The sequence below is a fragment of the Myotis lucifugus genome, unplaced genomic scaffold (genome assembly GCF_000147115.1).
Source record: "Myotis lucifugus unplaced genomic scaffold, Myoluc2.0 scaffold_59, whole genome shotgun sequence".
NCBI classification, from domain to species: Eukaryota; Metazoa; Chordata; class Mammalia; order Chiroptera; family Vespertilionidae; genus Myotis; species Myotis lucifugus.
In genome coordinates, this window is record NW_005871107.1 from 2,371,583 (window position 1) to 2,391,460 (window position 19,878).

General features: G+C 39.5%; 1 protein-coding gene across 1 annotated transcript in view; it reads left to right on the plus strand.

Moving 5' to 3' along the window:
• Positions 1-6,475: 6,475 nt before the first annotated feature.
• Positions 6,476-19,878, plus strand: part of FAM135A (family with sequence similarity 135 member A) — a 94,135-nt gene continuing 80,732 nt past the window's right edge. Inside the window, 1 exon segment of the mRNA XM_023754276.1 lies at positions 6,476-6,737. Within this exon segment, the coding sequence (XP_023610044.1) occupies positions 6,646-6,737 (92 nt within the window). The 5' untranslated portion in view covers positions 6,476-6,645.

A 19,878-nucleotide genomic window follows, 5' to 3' on the forward strand; every position in this document is an offset into this window, starting at 1 on the left:
AAGCAATGTCAATAATTACACTATATGAAAATGCTCTAAACACCCCCAATTAAAAGGCAGATTGTCAGTTTGGATAAAAAAGCAATACATATCTATATGATACTTACAAGAAACCCACTTTAAATATAAGGACACAAATAGGCTAAAAGTAAAAGGATAAGAAGTTATATATCATGCTAACATGAAAGTAGATTCAGAGCAAAAAAATATACCACCAGGGATAATTGAGGGTCATTTCACAATGATAAAGGGATAAATTCATGTAGAAAATCCAATAACCCTAAATACATATACACTTAATAAAAGGGTACTAAAATACATGAAGCAAAAGCTGATAAAACCACAGGCAGAAATAGAAAATCCACAATTATAATTAGAAATTTCAACTGCTGATTCTTGATAATTTATAGAAACAGTGGACAGAAAACCAGTAAGGTTATAGAATATTTGAACAACATACTATTAATCAAATTGACAAAAATGACATGTCTGGAATACTTCACTGAATAATGGCAGAATACGGACTTTTCAAGTGCACATAGAATATTTATAAAAATAGTTCATAATAGGATCCATTTAAAAAGTATAAATTTAAAAGGATCCATCCATACAAAGTATATTCTCTAATCACAATAGAAGAAAATTATAAATCAATAAAAAAATCTCTAAAATATCCTCAAATATTTTGAAGCTAAATGCCATACTTTTAAGTATCCTGTGGGGCAAAGATAGAGTGAAACAGGAAATTAAAAGGTATTTTGAACAGAATGAAAATTAAAACAAGAATATCAACATTTTTAATATATCCTATATCTATGGCAGTATTTATCCAAGAGAAATTAAGGCATATGTCCATATAAATACACGTAAAAATGTTCATAGTAGCTTTAATTGTAATAGTCCAGAACTGGAAACAACCCAAAGAACCATAATCAGGTGAATGGATAAATAAGTAATATACATAATGGATGCTATAGACTGAATTGAGCCTCTTCTCTAACCCCCACGGACCAAACTAAAGCCCTAGCCCTCAATGTGACTGTATTTGAAGATAGGTCTTTTAGGAGGTAATTAAGGTTAAATTGGGTCTTAAGTGTGGGACCCTAATCCAATAGGATTGGTGGTCTTAATAAAGAGGAAGAAAGCGATATCTTTTTTCCCTTTGTCCATCATGTGAATTCATAGCAAGAAGGTAGCTGTCCAAGAGCCAGGAACAAAACTCTGACCAGGAACTGAATAGGCCAGCACCTTGATCTTGGACTTCCAGCCTCCAAACCTGTGAGAAATAAATTTCTGTTGTTTAAGCCACCGAGTCTGTGGTATTTTGTTATGGCAGCCAGAGCTGACTAATACAAAGAACTATTTACTATTCAACAATAAAAAGGAGCCAACTACTGGTATGTGCAACAACATAGATGAATCTCAAAACAATTGTGCTAAGTGAAAGTAGTCAGACAAAAAAGTGTGTACTGTATGATTCCATTCATATAAATTCTAGAAAACTCAATCTAACCTATAATGAAGTAAATCAGTTCAGTGCTTGCCTAGGTATGGGCATAGGTAGGGAAGGGGGTGAGATATAGGGATTACAAAGAGGCGCAGGGAAACTTTTTATGGTCATGGATATGTTCCTTATCTTAATTATGGTGATGATTTTACAAGCATGTTAAGTAAGTGTAGCTTATGTTAATTGTATCTCAACAAATTATTTTAAAATCTAATGAAGTTTTGCTTAAAGCATTGTACAATTTTTATCTGCAAATTTTAATCTTGACAATATAGTATATGATCATTTAAACCAAGATAAAAAAATAGTAAAGATATTTTTAAAGTAGTAACTTAAAATCTCCTGTCAACTCCTAATTCTTACATTCTCTATGGCAGGGGTCCTCAAACTACCGCCCGCGGGCCACATGCGGCCCGACGAAAACATTTATCTGGCCCACCGGGTGTTTTTGCTGCCGCTGTGTGCATAGGAATTTGTTCATAGTTTTTTTTAAAATTATAGTCCGGCCTCCAACGGTCTGAGGGACAGTGAACTGGCCCCCTGTTTAAAAAGTTTGAGGACCCCTATGGTGATGGAGTAACAAAACAGAAAAAGCAACTACCAATAATATTTTCCCTTAACTTGTAAAAGCAAGCACATAGGCATATATTCTCTTCAAGGGGAGATTCCTACAAATAGAGTCACCCAAAAGCTATTTACTCATCTCCAAGATCACTTTAAATTGCTTTTTTTGCTGAGTAAATTGAAAAAAAAAAAGTGTGGTTTAAGTAGCTTTTAAAAACATAATGGAAATAGTAAATGCAATTCATATTTCCTAATACAGAGAAGTTTTTCTTTTCCTGTACCCAAGATAAATTTGGCAACTCTTACACATTTCAAATAAAACTAAGTATAAATTAATTTGATAGGTGACCCTGAAAGAAATAAAGCTTGATAATAATTGTAATATAGAAAAATAACTTTATTGTAGTTTTTTATTCCTTTTACTGCATTCCCATCAATATTCCCAAAGCAAAAACTAAAGAAGAGTTTTTCTGCTGAAGAGATTTTAAAACATGAAGTTAATTTTGCATTCCCTATGGAGTCCTGCAAATTGTAGGAATTTAGAGTTGTATGTCTTGTTTGTTAAGAGGGACTTAAGCACTAATTATAGTTGTCTTTTATTCTAAGTTCAATTGCTATGTTAATCTGTCATTACTTTTCACTACTTCTGCCAGTGACAGTAATCAGAAATAAATACCTTTTTTTTGGTAAAGGATCTTTGTAATAATCAATTTCACAACATCTGGATGAAGCAGCTTATTATAATATCCACATTACAGATCAGGAAGCTAGAAAAGAAAGTTATGTAAATGTAGAGGGTCACAGATACAGAAAGATATTTTGAGGTTTTGATTATGTGCTAATATGGCTGTGTGTTTCTGGGCTTAGGTAAATGGGTGGAGGGGATCATTAATAGAAACTAGAAGGTTGGGAGGGGGATGGAGTTGTGTGTAATGGGGTAAGAAGAGCAGGATGAATTGTATTTGGGATAGACTAAGAGTCAACAGGTAAACTAAGTGACAGGGTCTAATATGAAGCAGTCGCTATGTGCCTGGAGTTGGTTTAAAGATCAGGAATCAAGATAATTAGGAGAGAGAGAGAATTGCCCTAACATGTTTGCTATCACACATCAAATAGAATCAAGTATAAATATTATTTTTAAAACAACTATGGCCTAAACCGGTTTGGCTCAGTGGATAGAGCGTCGGCCTGCGGACTGAAGGATCCCGGGTTCGATTCCGGTCAAGGGCATGTGCCTGGGTTGCGGACACATCCCCAGTGGGAGATGTGCAGGAGGCAGCTGATCGATGTTTCTCTCTCATCGATGTTTCTAGCTCTCTATCCCTCTCCCTTCCTCTCTGTAAGAAATCAATAAAATATATATATAAAAAAAAAAACTATGGTAAGCTTCAAGCATATAAGGAAGAGCATATTCAGAAATTATTTCATTACTGTCATTTGATACTAGATAATTATCCTTCACAGGAATGATTCAGTAGAATGGTGGTGGGAGAAATATCTTCTGTCTGACAGATTCTCTCTGAATGATCTGAGCAGACACTCTGTCTTTGGGAAATCCAGGTAACCTGAGCTGCAATCAAGAAGTCACTGCTTTAGTGCCCCTTTCACACTATATAGAAAAAACTCGTTTGCCTTTTAATCAATTATGTAGCTATCAAGGTTTTTCTATAATGTCATTATTAAAGACTATGGTATATGTATTTTTAAAACTGTATTCATTTTACATAGATTCAAATATTTTTCTTTAATACAATTACTATTGTATACTCAGAAAAATATACAATAAAACTCTCCTTTCCCTCCCCTCACCAAACGCCCAGCCTCCAAGTTTCCCTCTCACAAGCAACCAAGATTGTCAGTTAAAATAAAAAAGAAATAAATCTTTTTTTTAAAGAATTTGCTATTATATTACAAGGAAGAAAAAGTTGGTAATTGAGTTTTATATGGCGGTTCCTCTAGATAGGCATGGCTATTAAGTCATAAAGTAACATTACAACATTAAGTCATGGAGTAATACATTTGCCCTCATGGTTTGTAGCTGTTACTAACCCATGAGGAAGTTCTATAATGAAACCTTGTTTAGCTCTAATCATATTTGTTGTTAAGATTATATAACTTCTAAAAAACTTACCCTTGAGTACTGGGGGCACTCACCCAGGTGCCTACAAATGATTAAATCAATACTTGGCACAGAGACAATTTATTGATATTTGATGAGCCTGTCTCACCCGTACTGGATTGTAAACTCCGAGAGTTGGAACTGAATCGTAACCCTCATTGTACCTTATACTTGGCGCACACTAGTGTTCAAAAATACTACTTAAATTTATCTATCCTTAAAATCCTTAAAATGCTCACCATGATCTGACCTTTGCCTGCTTCTCGGGCCTCACTTCCTCGAATTATGCCATCAGATTGTTCTTAGTTTTAGTTGTGTAAAGATAAGTTTCTCATTGTATGGTTTCTTTTCCTTCAAGTGATCCCTTTCTTCTTTTACCCTCTCACCTCTCCCACCTCCCCCACACACATCCGACTTCATTAACTCTCTGGAATCATTTTCTCCTGCAACATTTCCTGACTTGTAACCTCTCCCAACCTCAACTGGATTAATGCTTCTACTGAGAACCAGCCGTTAGTTCTCTGGGCACATATCTGCACTACACCATCACATCATAAAGTAACTATGCAAACACTCCACCCAAGTTGTTTTGGTGGTAGCCTCTAGGATTAGTACACTGCCTGGCACGTAGATGATTTTAATATGTGATTTGAATAAAAAGAACAGGTAACAGGGAAGTCATTTTGGCACAGAGTGTATTTCGGGGAAGGCATAGATGTAGAAATGCAAATAAACGAATACAGTGGGGCCTTGACTTACGAGTTTAATTCGTTCCATGACGGAGCTCGTAACTCAAATTACTCGTATGTCAAATCAATTTTCACCATTACAAGGACACGTGATGCTGGGCTGAAGTTGTGGCGTTCACTGTGACCTTCGCTGCGCCAACTAGCGGTGGGGTATCTGAAGCTGGCTCGTAACCCGAATTTTAGCTCGCAACTCAAAGCAAAAAATCGGCGGAGAGACGGGCTCGTATCTGGAAAAACTCGTTAGTCGGGACACTCGTAAGTCAAGGCCCCACTGTATTTGGTATACTTTCCTGAGACAGAACTTAAAAAATAGGAAAAGATTTCAATTTTAAGGGTACAATTCAGATCACAAAACAATAACAAAGGCCCTTATGAGAAAGGATAATCAAATGAGATTTGGCTATTAATAAAAAGACAAAGATTGGGAACCAGGAAAGCACGACACTGGCTGTTATCATAGGATAACGGGGCACTGCAGATTGTTGAAAATACATACCAAAATGAAGAAAACCAGAGGTCAAATGATATTCCAAACCTGCCTCCCCAATGGCCTCGACTACGGGGCATGACGATATTCCCGAACCAGTACACAAATCTTTTTCCTTCAAATGCATTTTTATTATGGTAAAACATACAAAAAATCTGCCATTTAAGCACTTTAAAAAGTACAGTTCAGTGCCATTAAGTGCAGTCACATTGTTGTACAACCATCACCACCGGCCACCTCTTCATTCACTTTTAACACACAGGCTGCAGCTGCCACTTCCTTCTTGCCATTGACTGTTTTAGTAACATACTGAGCTTCGTGCACCACAACGCTTTCTGTGGGGTCCCACTCAAGAAACTGGGATGGGTGAGGAAAATCACTGAATGACCCTCCCCAGGCTGCCCAAGTCCTGTGCTTGTGGTCACGGACGTTATGAGGCCAAGATTCACTTCATCGCCCCCCTCCCGCCCTCTTGAGCATCAATCACTGACAAGTAACCATAGCAGCACCCACGTCTCCGCACAGAAATGCAACAACCGAGTCCCTAAAAGAGAGCTGTCGAGAGCCAGCGAGGATCTCCCGCAGCTTCCTTTCCACAAACTGCGTGGGGCAGGGACCGGCTCTTTAGCCGGGACCACAGGGAGCAGGTGAAGAAAAGAGCAGATCAAGGACAATATGAGAAACTCAGCCCAAGTGTCAGCACTCCCCCTTCCTGCCCTCCTCTGGTTCCTTGTTCTGCAGCATCAACCGCCTCGCCTGTACGCTAGTTCCCTTAATCCCGCAGCCGGGCCGGACCCTGGGGCCTCGCGCTTTTTATTGACGCAAACCTCCAATTCTCGCGGGAACTCGGGAGCGGGAGCCGCAGAGGGCGGACAAACCTCTGGAAATCTCGGTTGGCCTTGGAGCTGAAGCCGCCGTTGAGGAGCTTACAAGGAGGAGGAGGGGCGGGGCGCAAGGCTGGGAGGGGGCGGGGCCTAGGCTTAGAAAGGGGAGGGAACTGGTGGGCGGGGCCGGCGAGCGAAGGCGGGGGGCGGGGCCGCGGGGCCCGGGACCTGTTGATCGCAGGTAGCGCCGACTGGTCGGGGCTCCCTCGGGACTGAGGCGAGTGCGCATGCTCCCGGGCCTCGTCGGGCCAGTAGCCGAGCGGCGGTGACGAACCGGCTCCTCTCCTGCGGTGGTTGCGGTGGCTGCGATGGCGATGTGAGGGGCCCGAGGCGGGATGGTGCTGACCCGGGAAGGGCCGTCTTCTTCCAGTAGGACTACGAGCTCCTCCGTCCGACAGGCGGTGGAGGTGGCCGAGCCGGGCGAGAGGTAAGCCCCTCACTGTCTCCTCCGTCTCCCCTGGCTCCCGGCACCCTCGACCCCTCCCCCCGCCCCTCTTTCCCACGGGCCGGGCAGGAAACGGCCTCCTTCCCGCTGTCCCCCTCGTCCGCTCCGGCCCCTCGCTCGGCGGCTCCCGGTCTGAGCCGGGTCCCGGGTCCCGGGCCCGCTGAAGGTCGGTGGGGACGGCAGTGCCGAGTGCGCTCGGGGGTGCCGAGGGGTCGCGGCGCGCCGCCCGCCGGGGTCCCCCTGCCGCCCCTGATCTCAGGCGTCCCTCGGCCGACTTTGCCTGAACCTCGGTGCGGTTTCGCGGACCGAGCTTGCCCGTCGCCCTCTGCTCCATCCTGGCTCCTCCGCCTCGTCTGGACCCTCCTGGCTGGGCTCTGCCCTTCCATCCCCGCCTCCCACGTGCCTTTCCGCCTCGGCGGTGGGTCCCCGGGTGTGAGGGAGGCAGGGGATCCTCTCGCTCCCCTCGGTTGCTTCTCTCTCGCTGCGCATCCCCAGCCGTTCTCTCCCTCGACGTTCATGGCTCTCGCGGACCGGGTTTCCCACTCGGGCGCCTCTGTCACTCCTTCCTTGGCTGCCTTTTATCCTCACCTGCCTCCTCTGGGCACTTCGCCTTCCTGGCCTTTTGTTAGTTTCCGACGGTGCGTCCTGCTGTCGCATCGCTGGAGCTGACTCCGCGCCCACCGCTCCTTCGGAGGCCCTCGCTCCCTCCATCCTTGGCTCCCGGGTACCCAGCCTCGCCGCCGTCCGCCTCCTGGCCCCTGGCCTTCCGCCTTTTCCCGTCCTGATCCCGTGTCTAGTCTCTAGTCTTGATTCCACCCCCCCTAGAATTTTTTTTTTTTCCTATTTGCTTAGGTCGAGTCTCTTAACTTTAATCCATTTAACTTGGTATTAACTCAGCAGTTGAGGTCTCTTCTGCTTTCTACCTAAGCTACCAGGTGTCCACTCAATAGTTTTAGTTCAGCTTTCAGTGTAATAACATCTCTTCGTCTTCTTTCTTCCCTGACTGGAGATAGCACCGAAAGAGTGGACAGTGGCGATAACCTGTTACACTTACTGATTGAAGTTTTGATTTTTTAAGCATTATGTTTACCTGACGTACTAGGAGAAACAACTTGAGTACTGATGTGATGAAATGATAAAGGATGAAGATTTGTTAAAAGGCTGAGCAGCAAACATAAGGTCAAAATTTGGAAGTGTTATTGTCCTCCGGGAAATACAGTTGTCCAAGAACAAATCTTAAGTGAAATTTAGCAAAGTTTATTTTATAAAAATTAGGTGTCAGATTTCACACATTTGCTATTTCAATTGATTGCATCATTTTCCTGATGGTCTCTATTCCCTTTAGTAATTGCATACAATTCCTATTAAGGAATAGAATTAGTGTGCTTTACTAAAGGAGAAATAGGTGAGAACACAAGTATTACAATTTTTAATTGAGCAAAAGAACTTTCTAAACAGTTTTGGAAAAATTTTCCCCATCTCCCTGTGATCAAGATTTGGCTTACATAAAACTTGTCTCTATATAAATCATGATAATAGTATCTTATTTTGAAGGCATCTGCTGAAGCAGTTGCTTTTAGTTAAGTTTGCCTTTATCCCAGAGTTTAAGATGAACTTAATTGTGTATTTCTGGAATCTCATGGGTGTCCACAAACAGTAAATTCTTCCCTATGTTGTCTATGTCAGGTAGGAATTAAATTTTTCGGTTTCTGTTGTACAAAGGGAAACACCAAGACAAGAAGTGTAGTTCCTTACTCGAAGTTATAGTAAAGGTAAAGGTAGAGAGAGATACAGTTTAGGATCTGATGCCATTAAGCCACACCCCTTTTTGGAAGAACCAGCGTTATTTTGTGTGTGGTACAGGGTGATGCACTCCTCAGTTTTTAAGTTTTTTTTTTAAATGATTTTTCCAATGCAGATAGATTACTGCTGCTACCGAAGAAAGCTTCCTGCCTTTCAAAGGCAAGTCTTTTATATTTAGATAGCTATTTATTAAAAAAATAAATGCGTACAAATTCTTGTTGGTATTTTTTAATGAGTTGATTCTGTGCTCTTAGAATTAAGGATTAATGGTTGATAGCAGGTACAGGACTAGAAGTCAGAAGATCTAAACACTGATGACTCAGTGACATTAGTTTATAGAAGCCACTTAACCTCTATGACTTGGTGTCTCTACCTGTAATATGTGGGGGGAAAAGTAACCACCCAGTAATCTTTCAGTAGCAGACTAAGCCTTAATTATTTATAAATATGCTTAGGGCCACCACAGACAAAAATTGCTACCTAAGTACTTAATTTTATCTCTTTTAGACTGTAGTAGTGTGTAAATGAAAGCTTAAATCCCAAATCACTGGGATTTAGATTTTTTTTTTAATTTCAGATTTCCGTGAAAAGCCTAGTAGAATACTGTGAACTATGGACTTGCTTAGATTAATGTTCATATACAACAAAACAAACACTACAGCATTCACTATATAGAACAGCTATGCCCTTTGTTCGCCAGGATTTGACACTGAAGATGTAAGAGTTGTACCTTTGGTTACCTACAATGTTTCTCTTATCTTATATTTTAGCTTTGTTTACTGTAGATAATAGACCCTTGAGAATGGGGATTATTTAGTGGATAGAAAGGGCAAGGATTTCCTTTGCTTTAACTCTAGGTATTGAGGAGAAACTGCTTCGCAGTGAGTTTTGTGATGTTTACGTGTGCATTAAAGAAATGGGTGGAAGATGGGAGCATATAGATCTGGAGTAGTGGTTTCTTTTCCCCCCTGAGTTGTTTGTCAGGAAGAAGGTACAGAAATGAGTAAGAATAAGAAGCAGAGTGGTGATAAAGAAGAAAGCATTCTTAATGGACTCAATGGTTTTTCAGAAAAGTTATGAAGCACAGGTTGTTAATCAGGTCTAGATTTTTCAGAAGGAATAGAGTGAAACAACTCCACAGGGGTTTTAAATTTTATTTTTAAAGATTACTGTTTTTTAACAGGTACATACATATTTACCAATGATGTGCTAAATTTAATAAAAATTAGCCCCTTTTTTCTTAATGGGAATGTAAAGGTGTCAGGCATATACCATTAAGAGATGTCTCCTACTTGAATAACCCCTTAGGTGGTTTTTGTTTTGATGAAATAATTTTTATGAACTATCTCTCAACGAGGAGAGTACTCTGAGAAAATATTTCCTTTTATGGGATTAGGTCTCTTCGACCATCTATAATATGCAAAGTATTTCTCAATTATGTTATTATATAGAGTTCTGATATTGATAGTATTATGTTCCGTTGTTTTATTAATTTTCCTTTTGCTGTAGTTCTCAATGTATTCTGACCTAGAAGTATTTCCTTATTGAGATACCCTTGAAGTTGCCTTAAAGGATGCAGCTGCTTCATTCATAATTGTTTTTTTAGAGCAGTGTTATCTCTGACACCTGCTCTTTGATGTCTCCAAGTTGCCAGTAAGTTATTGGCTTCAATTGGAAATATGTACTACTGCTAATCGTAAATGTCTAAGCAGCAAAGTGAGGGCTTATAGGTAATCACAATTTAAGACCTTGGAAGCCTTTGCCATTACTTTTGTCTTTTGGAATTGAAAAACCCAGATTTTAAAACCACTCTCATTCTTACTCAGATCCACTTTAAGACTGAAAATTAGTTACTTTCCTCAGGCAGATAAGATTAGACTGTGACTGTCACCAGTCCTCTTCTGTAATCTTACAACTATTTTATATTAAAGTATGATAATTATATAATGTAATTCTTGTCAAGGCCCCAGTTTGGTAAAGAAGTTCTGAAATTGTCCTTCAGGCAGGGGGAACTAGAGAAATGTCAATAAGGAATGAAATAGAAATATTGTTTGAATTAGAAAGTTGAAATATTCACAGTCTTGGTTTTTGTTGTTTTGTTTCCAAGATCTTAATTGGAGGCCAGCTCTTCTCCCTTTAAAGTCCTATGGCCTATAAATGAAAATATTTTCAAACCATGCAATTGAAACTTATAATAATGGCCTGTTTAGTTGAGTTGCGTTATTTTGAATAGACATTTTCTTGAATGAAATCATATTTAAAAATTGAGATAAAATAAAACATGTCAGCAATTTATTGAGCACCAAGTGCCATACTTAGTGCTTTGTTTAAATTTGTATATATATAATCTTTTTAAGCCTTAACCTTTTGACCTAGCAATGATAAATATTTCTTTTTGAGAAAATTTAGGCTTAGAGTCTGAATTAGAATTTAGGTCTGTCTGATACCAAAGTTAAATGTAGAGTAAAGAAAGCATAGACAGTTAAGAAAACATTGTTTCTTAGAATATTTTTCAGAAAGAGGATTGTAATTTATTCTCCTTCTGAGCTTTTTTCTTTGTTGAGATAACTAATAACACTAAATATTTTAAGGAATGCTGGGCAGATCCCCGAACTAGGTAGTAGATAATGACTGTAGCTCTTTCTGAATTTCTCTTTATGTTAAAAGGAGTAACTAGTTTTTGGTACTTTGGGCTATCCTGTTTTTGTTTTTTAAGGCATATAATAACATGATATATTCAAAGGCACTCTGTCTTATGTTACTGGCAGGTTTGTTTTACGGCATAGATGTATCCCTGAAAAATGTATATGAATTGCTTTTGATAAATTAAATCTTGTTTTGCATATAATGTCAGAGGTGGCTTTCATTAAGTGCCCCATAATAAGCAATAAAAGTTTTTTCTGTTTCTTTACTTCATTCTCATGTACTAAGTCAACCATGGAAATGCTCTCAAAAGTTCCTAACATTTTTTTTACATTATGTTTAAAAATAATTTTATATGGATTTTCTATTATATTAGCACAGTTATTCAAAATGAATAGTGTTCTGTTTTGAGAGTTGCCTCCCACATGCCCCCAACCTCCAACAGGGTAAAGGATGCAGCCCGCAACCTAGGTATGTGCCCTGATCAAGAAGACCTTTAGGTGTGCTGGATGACGCTCCAGCCAACTAAGCCAAACAGGCCAGGGCAAGAACAATGCCTTTAAAACTTCAGATATGGTGTTTGTGGGATGTGGGAAATTGGAAGATTTCATAGTTAGGGAATAATGTTAATTAAATGGAAAATTGACTGTAGTAGTTTAGCAAGTGCAAATGTTTCTTCATTGTTGCATTCTGATTTCAGTTTTTGTTTTATTATGGGTATATTTATCTTATGGCTTGATGACCATTGAATCTGTTTGCTATAACAATTCAGGTGTAGGCTTTAGAAAAATGCAAATTTAAATATAAACTGTAGAGTTTTATACATTTGAGATTTTTGTCGTTTTTCATTATTTCCTAAATGTGACTTTGGATAAATTATGTAAACATTCTGATCCTTAGTTTGCTCACCTATAACATGGAGTAATAACAGCTCTTTTGGATTTTTATGATAATTAAATAAAATAACATAGTTAAAGTTACTGGTGTAAGAGTAGGTGCTCCAAAAAGTTCTAAATGTCTGTTCTGTTTGGTTTCTATTTTATATTGTTATTTGAGCTGTATTTGGTATCAAAAGGGAAACAGAGGTTTTTAAAAAGTTTGTCTATCAAGTTATTCTCTTTGTCTTTCCTTTGAAGATCTCCCTTTTCTCCTCTCCCCAAAAGAGAAGAATTTTATCTTCTTAAATATCTCTATAATTTCTGCAGTATAGCATATGACTGGCCCTTAGGAGTTCATCTTGATGTCTAAGGAGTGGGAGCAAAAGTTTCTAGACCAGTGACTTTCTGTGTCCCCTCTACTGTAATGATTATGATAAACTCATCTTCACTGTGAATCACTTTTTAAAATGAAATGTCACTGATGAAAGTGTGTGTGCATGTAAATAAGTGTGAAGGCAAAAGAAGGCTAAAGCCATCTGAATGGTGGTGATTTTCAGAGTCAGACAAGTAACAGGTGGCTTGGCCATTTTAAAGCAGGATATAATCCAGTGACTTAGCATATTTAACCTTTACAAGAGGGAACTATGCAGGGTGTTAGGGCCTTAGCCAATCAAAAAGGCAACTGCATCAAAAAATAGGACAGATATTTAGACTGAACCAACCATGAAGATTTAAACAATTTAGGTGGCCAGAATTACACCAGATAACAGGTTTAAATGCAAGACTAATCCACATGTCATTGGCTGATTATTCTCAATTCATAACTGTATGTAACTTATGCTTTTTGATATGAGTATTAAGGTTTAAAATAACAGTTATGGAAGGTGGTAGTCTACATCTTTATGATGAAGAGAAGAAAATATCTGCAAAAGAGTGCACATGGTCTTTATTCTAACACTAGGGGCCCAGTGCACAAATTCATGCACCTTAAAAAGAACTGTGGGCCACAAGGCTGCGGTGGACACAGGGATGGGTCTTGGCCCATCCTCCATGCGACACCCTGTCCCTTGTCTGCCGGCAGCCCCACTCCTACCGCCATTGCTCCCACATACTGATGACACCGTTCCCACTCGCACCCTCTGACGACGTGGAGCTATTGGGGCCAGCACCAGCAACAGGTGCGAGCAGGCCTGGCACCGTCAGCAGGTGCAAGCGGTGACTGCTGCTGCCATGATTACCCCTCAGGAGCAGGGGGAGGTGGAGAAGCCTCCAGGGGCGATTGGGGCTGGCAGCCGCCGCTCGCACCACTGACTGCACTGAGCAATCCGGACCGGCGCTGCGTCGGCAGCAGGTGCAAGCGCAGGGCGGAACTGTGGCGTGCGAGAGCAAAGAATTTTCAGTAACCACGAGAGGCTTGCCCCGAGACAGCGACCAGCACCTCGCCTTGGTCTGGCGCCCCCGCTCACTGCTCCACCATCCTGCCTCAGCCAACGCCCGCCATGTTCCGTGCATGCCCCCTCGTGGTCAGTGCACATCATAGCGACCAGTTCAGTTGTTCCTCCGTTCAGTCTATTTGCATATTAGGGTTTTATATATAGACTAGAGACCTAGTGCACGAAAATTCGTGCACTGGGGGGGGGATCCCTCAGTCCGCCCTGCCCCCTCTCACAGTCTGGGAGCCCCCGGGGAGCGGGCCTAAGCTGCAGTCTGGCCTCCCTCTGTGGGAGGTGACCGGGCCGATCAGGGGAAGGCATCGCCCCTATCACCCCACTGCTGCTGCCACTGCCGGCCGCTGTGGCTGCCGGCCCTCCTCGGCCCTCACAGCTGCTGCAGCTTTGTCTGGAAGGACGTCCGGAAGACATCTGGTCTATCCAGTCTACTTAGCATATTACCCTTTTATTAGTATAGATTTTTAGTACCTAAAATAATTATACCAAGGGTAAAAGATTTCATTTTTAATTTAAGCAATAAATATTTGGAGTTTGGGAAAAACTATAGCATATCTAGGCAACATTTTTGTCAAAATATTTTAGGTATCTCAACATATGTGTGATTGTGTGTAAGCACACACACACACACATTTCATTCAGAAATGATTTTGGAAATCATTTCTCTACCCAGGGAGTTATTTAAAAATCGTGAGTTCTACATCTTAAAAATTAATAGATTTATAATGTTTTGGGTATTCATGAAGATTTTTTCTGATCCACTAAACTGAAGAAAGTAGTCTTCTATTTATTATTGTGCTTTAAAGTATATACAAGTGGATCCTTAACAAAGTTATAATAATTAATACTGATATCAGTGAAACTGTGAATGAAAACAAAATCTCTAAAACTTATTCCTAAACCTTAGAGGATATAGATCTTTTAGATATATTGAGAATATTAAGTAACTAACAAAGCATAGGTTTCCTTAAAGTGGACTGTTTTATGTTTACTATTTTGTTTGAGATGTTATTTTTCCTTTTTCATAGGAGGAACAATATATTTTTAACAAGAATCAGTAACTGGAAGTACAAGATTTGTTATTTAATAATGTTAAAATGAAGCTTTGATCAGTAGAGGTAAGAATATGGTATTTCTTTTGCATTTAATTCATAATAGATCAGATTATATGTCAAATTTCCATGAAGAACTATTTCAAGAACTGTGAAGGGTCTAAGATTTTATCCAACTTGCAAGCTAGCAAGTTTGCCTGCCACCAGTGCTGTGGATGTGGTTAAAAGACATGAGACTCCTGGATCAAGGAGGATAGTTTATACCCACAGCAATAGCAGTAGCTAGAGTACCAGGCTACACCTGTATATGAGTAGGTGGTGTTATAGTAGAGGAACCCTGAGCTAAGGGTACCTAAATCTTTTATTTTGGACAATAATCTTGCCTGACTTATGCCACTGTTACTTAGGACAGTAAACATATCTGCCCTGTGTTCCAGAATGAAATGCTATCTCTGATTTCCTAAGATTTTGCTAAACGCATCCTTGAAAAATAGCCTGGAACACTAGGTAGTCATTGTCTCTGCTTGCAAGACATACAGAAACACAAGACTCTGGAGAATTGTCTTTCAATACTTCCTTCTCTGAATTTTTTTTTTATAAAGCATGTATTATTGATAAAGATAATTGTAGCAGTGCTTTTTTGAAATAGTGAAAAGATGGAAAACACTGAAATACCCAATAATAGGAGATTGTTTCAATTATAACATTCACAGTGTAATAGTTAACAATTAAAAATAATGTTACAAAACTACATTTATTGACATAGATGTTCATCAAAAAAATTAAGTGAGCCCTGGCAAATGTGGCTCAGTTGGTTGGAGCATTGTCCTGTACAGCAAAAGATCATGAGTTTGATTCCCTCCTGGTCAGGACACATACCCAGGTCTGGGGTTCGATCCCCAGTTGTAGTGCACACGGGAGGCAACTGATCAATGTTTCTCTCTCACATTGATGCTTCTCTCTTTTTCTCTCTCTCCCCCTCTCCCTTCCTCTCTCTCTAAAATCAGTAAAAACATATCCTCAGGTGAGGATTAACAACAACAAAAATTAAGTGAAATAAACTGGTTATGAAATATACATGTGGTTTGATACCACCTTTATAGAAATTGTACAAATGCACATACATATGAAGAACATATACCAAAGTATGTATTTTAGTCAATAGAATTGTGAATGTTTTCTTTTTTGCTTATCTGTATTATTTTAACATTTTTGAAGATTAATACTTTCAGGCTTTTATGAGGAGGAAATTTTTTTTAAATTTAAAGATGAATAGTCATTTAAGAACTTTACCTAACAGAGAAAAACCTTCATGAGTATATATGGGGATTAAAGGATGTTAACTTTGAAGTTGCCTTTATGTGCAATGTAGAACTAGGAGAGGATAATTAGGTAGTTTAATTTTTCCTTAATAAGTTACTATTTTATTTATGATAGATAAAGTCAAAAGTTACTTTTAGTAATTTGGTGTATTATTTATTATCACATGCCACGAAGGGAAACAAATCTTAGAAAAAGCGTTCTAACAGGATATATCTTAAATTATGTTATAGAGTGCTATTTTAGTAAATATATTATTAGTAAGTATACTTAGTAAGTATAGATTCTGGTGCTATTTTGTTGGGTTAGTCTAAGTTAGATACACTAAACTAATTTGCTTCACTTTTCTTTTCTGCCTATATATGATACTCAAATATGTTTAAATAGTAGTGTTTTTATAAGTTGGCATTTTTGTTGTTGAGCTTCTCATTATTGTTTCCCCCTTCTTTAGCCAAGGTGGTGTTACCAGATTTGTCTTCTGAATATAAATTAAAAATGACTGAAGTTCAAGCAATGGTAGAATTCTCCGTGGAGCTAAACAAGTTCTACAATGTGGATTTATTTCAGAGAGGGTGTGTATTTTAATGTGAAAACTATATTTTGTATAAGATAATATGTACAGTTTTCATTTATATTTAATTACACACTTTTGTTCCAGTATATATATAAGGAAAACAGTGAGGTATATTCAAGTAATTATTTTCTCAGAGAAATTTATTTTTAAATACTTGTTTGAGAAGTATCCACATGGATATAATGATAATACTGGATATATTTAATATGTGTTTATATATTTGTACCAATAATTGAGAGAACTTTAATGAAAATGTATAAAATCTCATTTCTTCTCTTTAAAAGCTTATAGTATACAGGGAAAATAAAATATATATCCGAAACACCAAAGAAGGAACACAAAATGATGAATGTTCAATAAGTGTATGTAGAAAGTGGTCTAGGAAAAAATAGAAAAAAAATATCTTTCTAGGTTATATATTAGGAAAATCATTATGGAAGAATAGGATCAAAGTATGAATAAGACTTGGATAAGCAAAGGATAAACTTATCCTATAATATCAGTCTCTCATAATATTTATTATTGATTAAAAAAAAATTTAGATCTGTGGATCTAAAGAGAGAGCAGCATGAATCAAGTCTTGGAACTGGGAATTAATATGTTATTTCAAAAAATATTTAGGAGATTGAATATTCTTTAGAAGAAAAGATAGTAAAAAAAGGAGAGGTATGTTTGTGAAAGCCTTTTAATGTCTGGGGAAGAGTTGAGACTAGGGACTAGGATAGCTATTGATGGTTTCTAAGTAAGAATGAAATTATCACTATCCTATCTAATAAAAGACAAAAAGGGTAATTAACCGTACTTTCGCTACGCTTCCCATTGGCTAATCAGGGTGATATGCAAATTAACCGCCAACAAAGATGGCAGCTAATTTGCATATGTAGGCACCAAGCGACCGAGCGAAGCCCGCTGGCCCTGGGCAGGTGCAGCGAGCAAAGGCCAGTGTGGCAAGTGAAGAGCGAAGCCCGCAAAGAGCTAAGCTCCTCGCCCGCCGCGCCGGCACCACCGCTGGGGCCCACACGGCGGGGCAGAGCTAAGTGCGGAACTCGCCGCACAGGCCCTGCCCCCCGTGCGCGCGCGGCTGGCACAGAGCTAAACGCTGTTCCTGCCATGCCGGTCCCGCCCCCGGGGACCGCATGGCGGGTGCAGATCGAAGCCCGCCGCGCCGGCCCCTCCCAGGCGAAGAACGAAGGCCTGGGTTCCAGGTGCCAGAGGAAAACTGGTGCCAGCAGCCAGTGGAAGGGGTCCCCAAGGGGCCCCAGACTGCGAGAAGGCACAGGCCGGGCTGAGGGACCCACTCGAGTGCACAAATTTGTGTGCACCGGGCCTCTAGTTATTACAATAAGGACTTACTAACTTGATGAAGATTGTGATATATTAGATTGATGGTTGGTTGTGTATAAGAAATAGAAGCAGACAGAACAGTTTAGAGGTGCTTGCACTTACTCAAGATACATACCCAAAGGTCTGTACTAAGATAAGAATGGTAGTAGTGCAGCTATGACTAACAGGAGTAGAATGAGAGAAATCTGTTGTTTTTTTGTTTGTTTGTTTTTGCTTGGCTTGGCTTTGCCATTTTGTTGAAAATACAGTGGGGCCTTGACTTACGAGTGTCCCGACTAACGAGTTTTTCGAGAGCCATCTCTCGACCGATTTTTTGCTTTGAGTTGCGAGCTAAAATTCGGGTTACGAGCCAGCTTCAGATACCCCACTGCTAGTTGGTGCAGCGAACGTCACAGTGAACGCCACAACATCAGCCCAGCATCACGTGTCTCACTCGTTCACTTTATGATTTGACATACGAGTAATTTGAGTTACGAGCTCCGTCATGGAACGAATTAAACTCGTAAGTCAAGGCCCCACTGTATAAAACAATTGTGCTCTGCTCTGCTTCACATGATCTCTCATCCCTCAGTAGGACAGCCGAGGTTGCTTCTCATGACAGAGGCAGGAGTACAAGAAAGAGCAGAGGATGCCAAGGCACCTTGAATAGGCCTACTTGTTACTTCCACTGCATTCTATTGGCTAAGCAAGTTATAAGACCAGACAAGGTGTCTAGGCTAGTGGTTCTTTGGCCAATAAAATTTAAAACTTATGGGTATCTATATTTTTCTTTCTTTTTTCTTTTCTTTTTCCTTTTCTTTTTCTTGGGTATCTATATTTTTATATAACCCATTCCATGAAACCTATACTCACAATTGTATTTTAAGGCATGACTATTCTCTAGATGTAGTCACTACTCCTGGGGGATCAGAATTCTATGGGATCATGCCCTTAAATTCCCTAACCCTCTTGTCAAACAAAATGTGTACTTAGACACTGCCTTAATTCCTTTAGAGATCTTAAGAAAGGGATTTATAGCCACACCCATGATTTGATCTTTGTCCATGGCTGCATTTTATTTTGAAAAATCTTTAGGGAAACAGTCTTATATTCCAACCCAGCAAGTCCTGGTCTCTCTTAGATTCTGCTTATAAGATGATCACTTGTTTCTTTAGCTTATCTCTTTCTTGCAAAATCTTATATTTAGGTAAGAGCAGCCAGTGACATTTTTAGCATTCTGCCTGGAAATTAGCTTGCTAACGTACAAAAATTTCTTAGGTACATTCTCTAAATTCTTCTAAGTTATTGCTGACATTATATTTACATTAGTTTCATCACTGCATAACATGGGTTACCATTTTTTAAGTCTTCTATAGTTTCCTCGTTTTTCTTGCCTCTGTAACCCTGTTACTTTGGTCTTCAAGTCAGTGTCACATATTTTTAAGTTTTTGTTAGATACCAATTTCTCTATTAGTTATATATTGCCACAGTTATGCAGCTAACAACAAACACAAAGCCTCAGTGGCATCACAACAATAAACATTTATTTTTGCTTTAAGTCTATAAATTAGCTGAGTGGTTTGGCTGATCTGGGCCGGCTTGACTAATCTTTTCTGGGCTCACTCATGAATTCACATTCAGCTGGTAGGTTGGCTGGGTGCTAGTTGATGCAAAATGGCCTTACCGCCTCACCTGGATGGACTCAGTTATGTTCATGACCTCTCATATTCCAGCTTATTCTCATGGAAGAAGCGGGTTTCCAAAGTGAAAGAAACTATATAAGAAGACCTTTTAAGACCTAGGCTTCGAATTAGCACACTGTCATTTCTGCCACATTGTATTGCCCACAACAAGTCATAAAGCCAGCCCAGATTTAAGGGGTTGGGAACTACACTCACTTTTTAATGGAAGTCACATTGCAAGAGATGTAGAAACAGGGATGAGTGAAAAGGTTGGAAACATTTTTAAAATCAACCTGGCACACACCTTAATTAATTTCTAGAGGCATTTTGGGGAATAAATAGTAGGATTTAATGACTGATTCCATGTAGAGGATGACGCTTAGAGAAAACACTGAATATA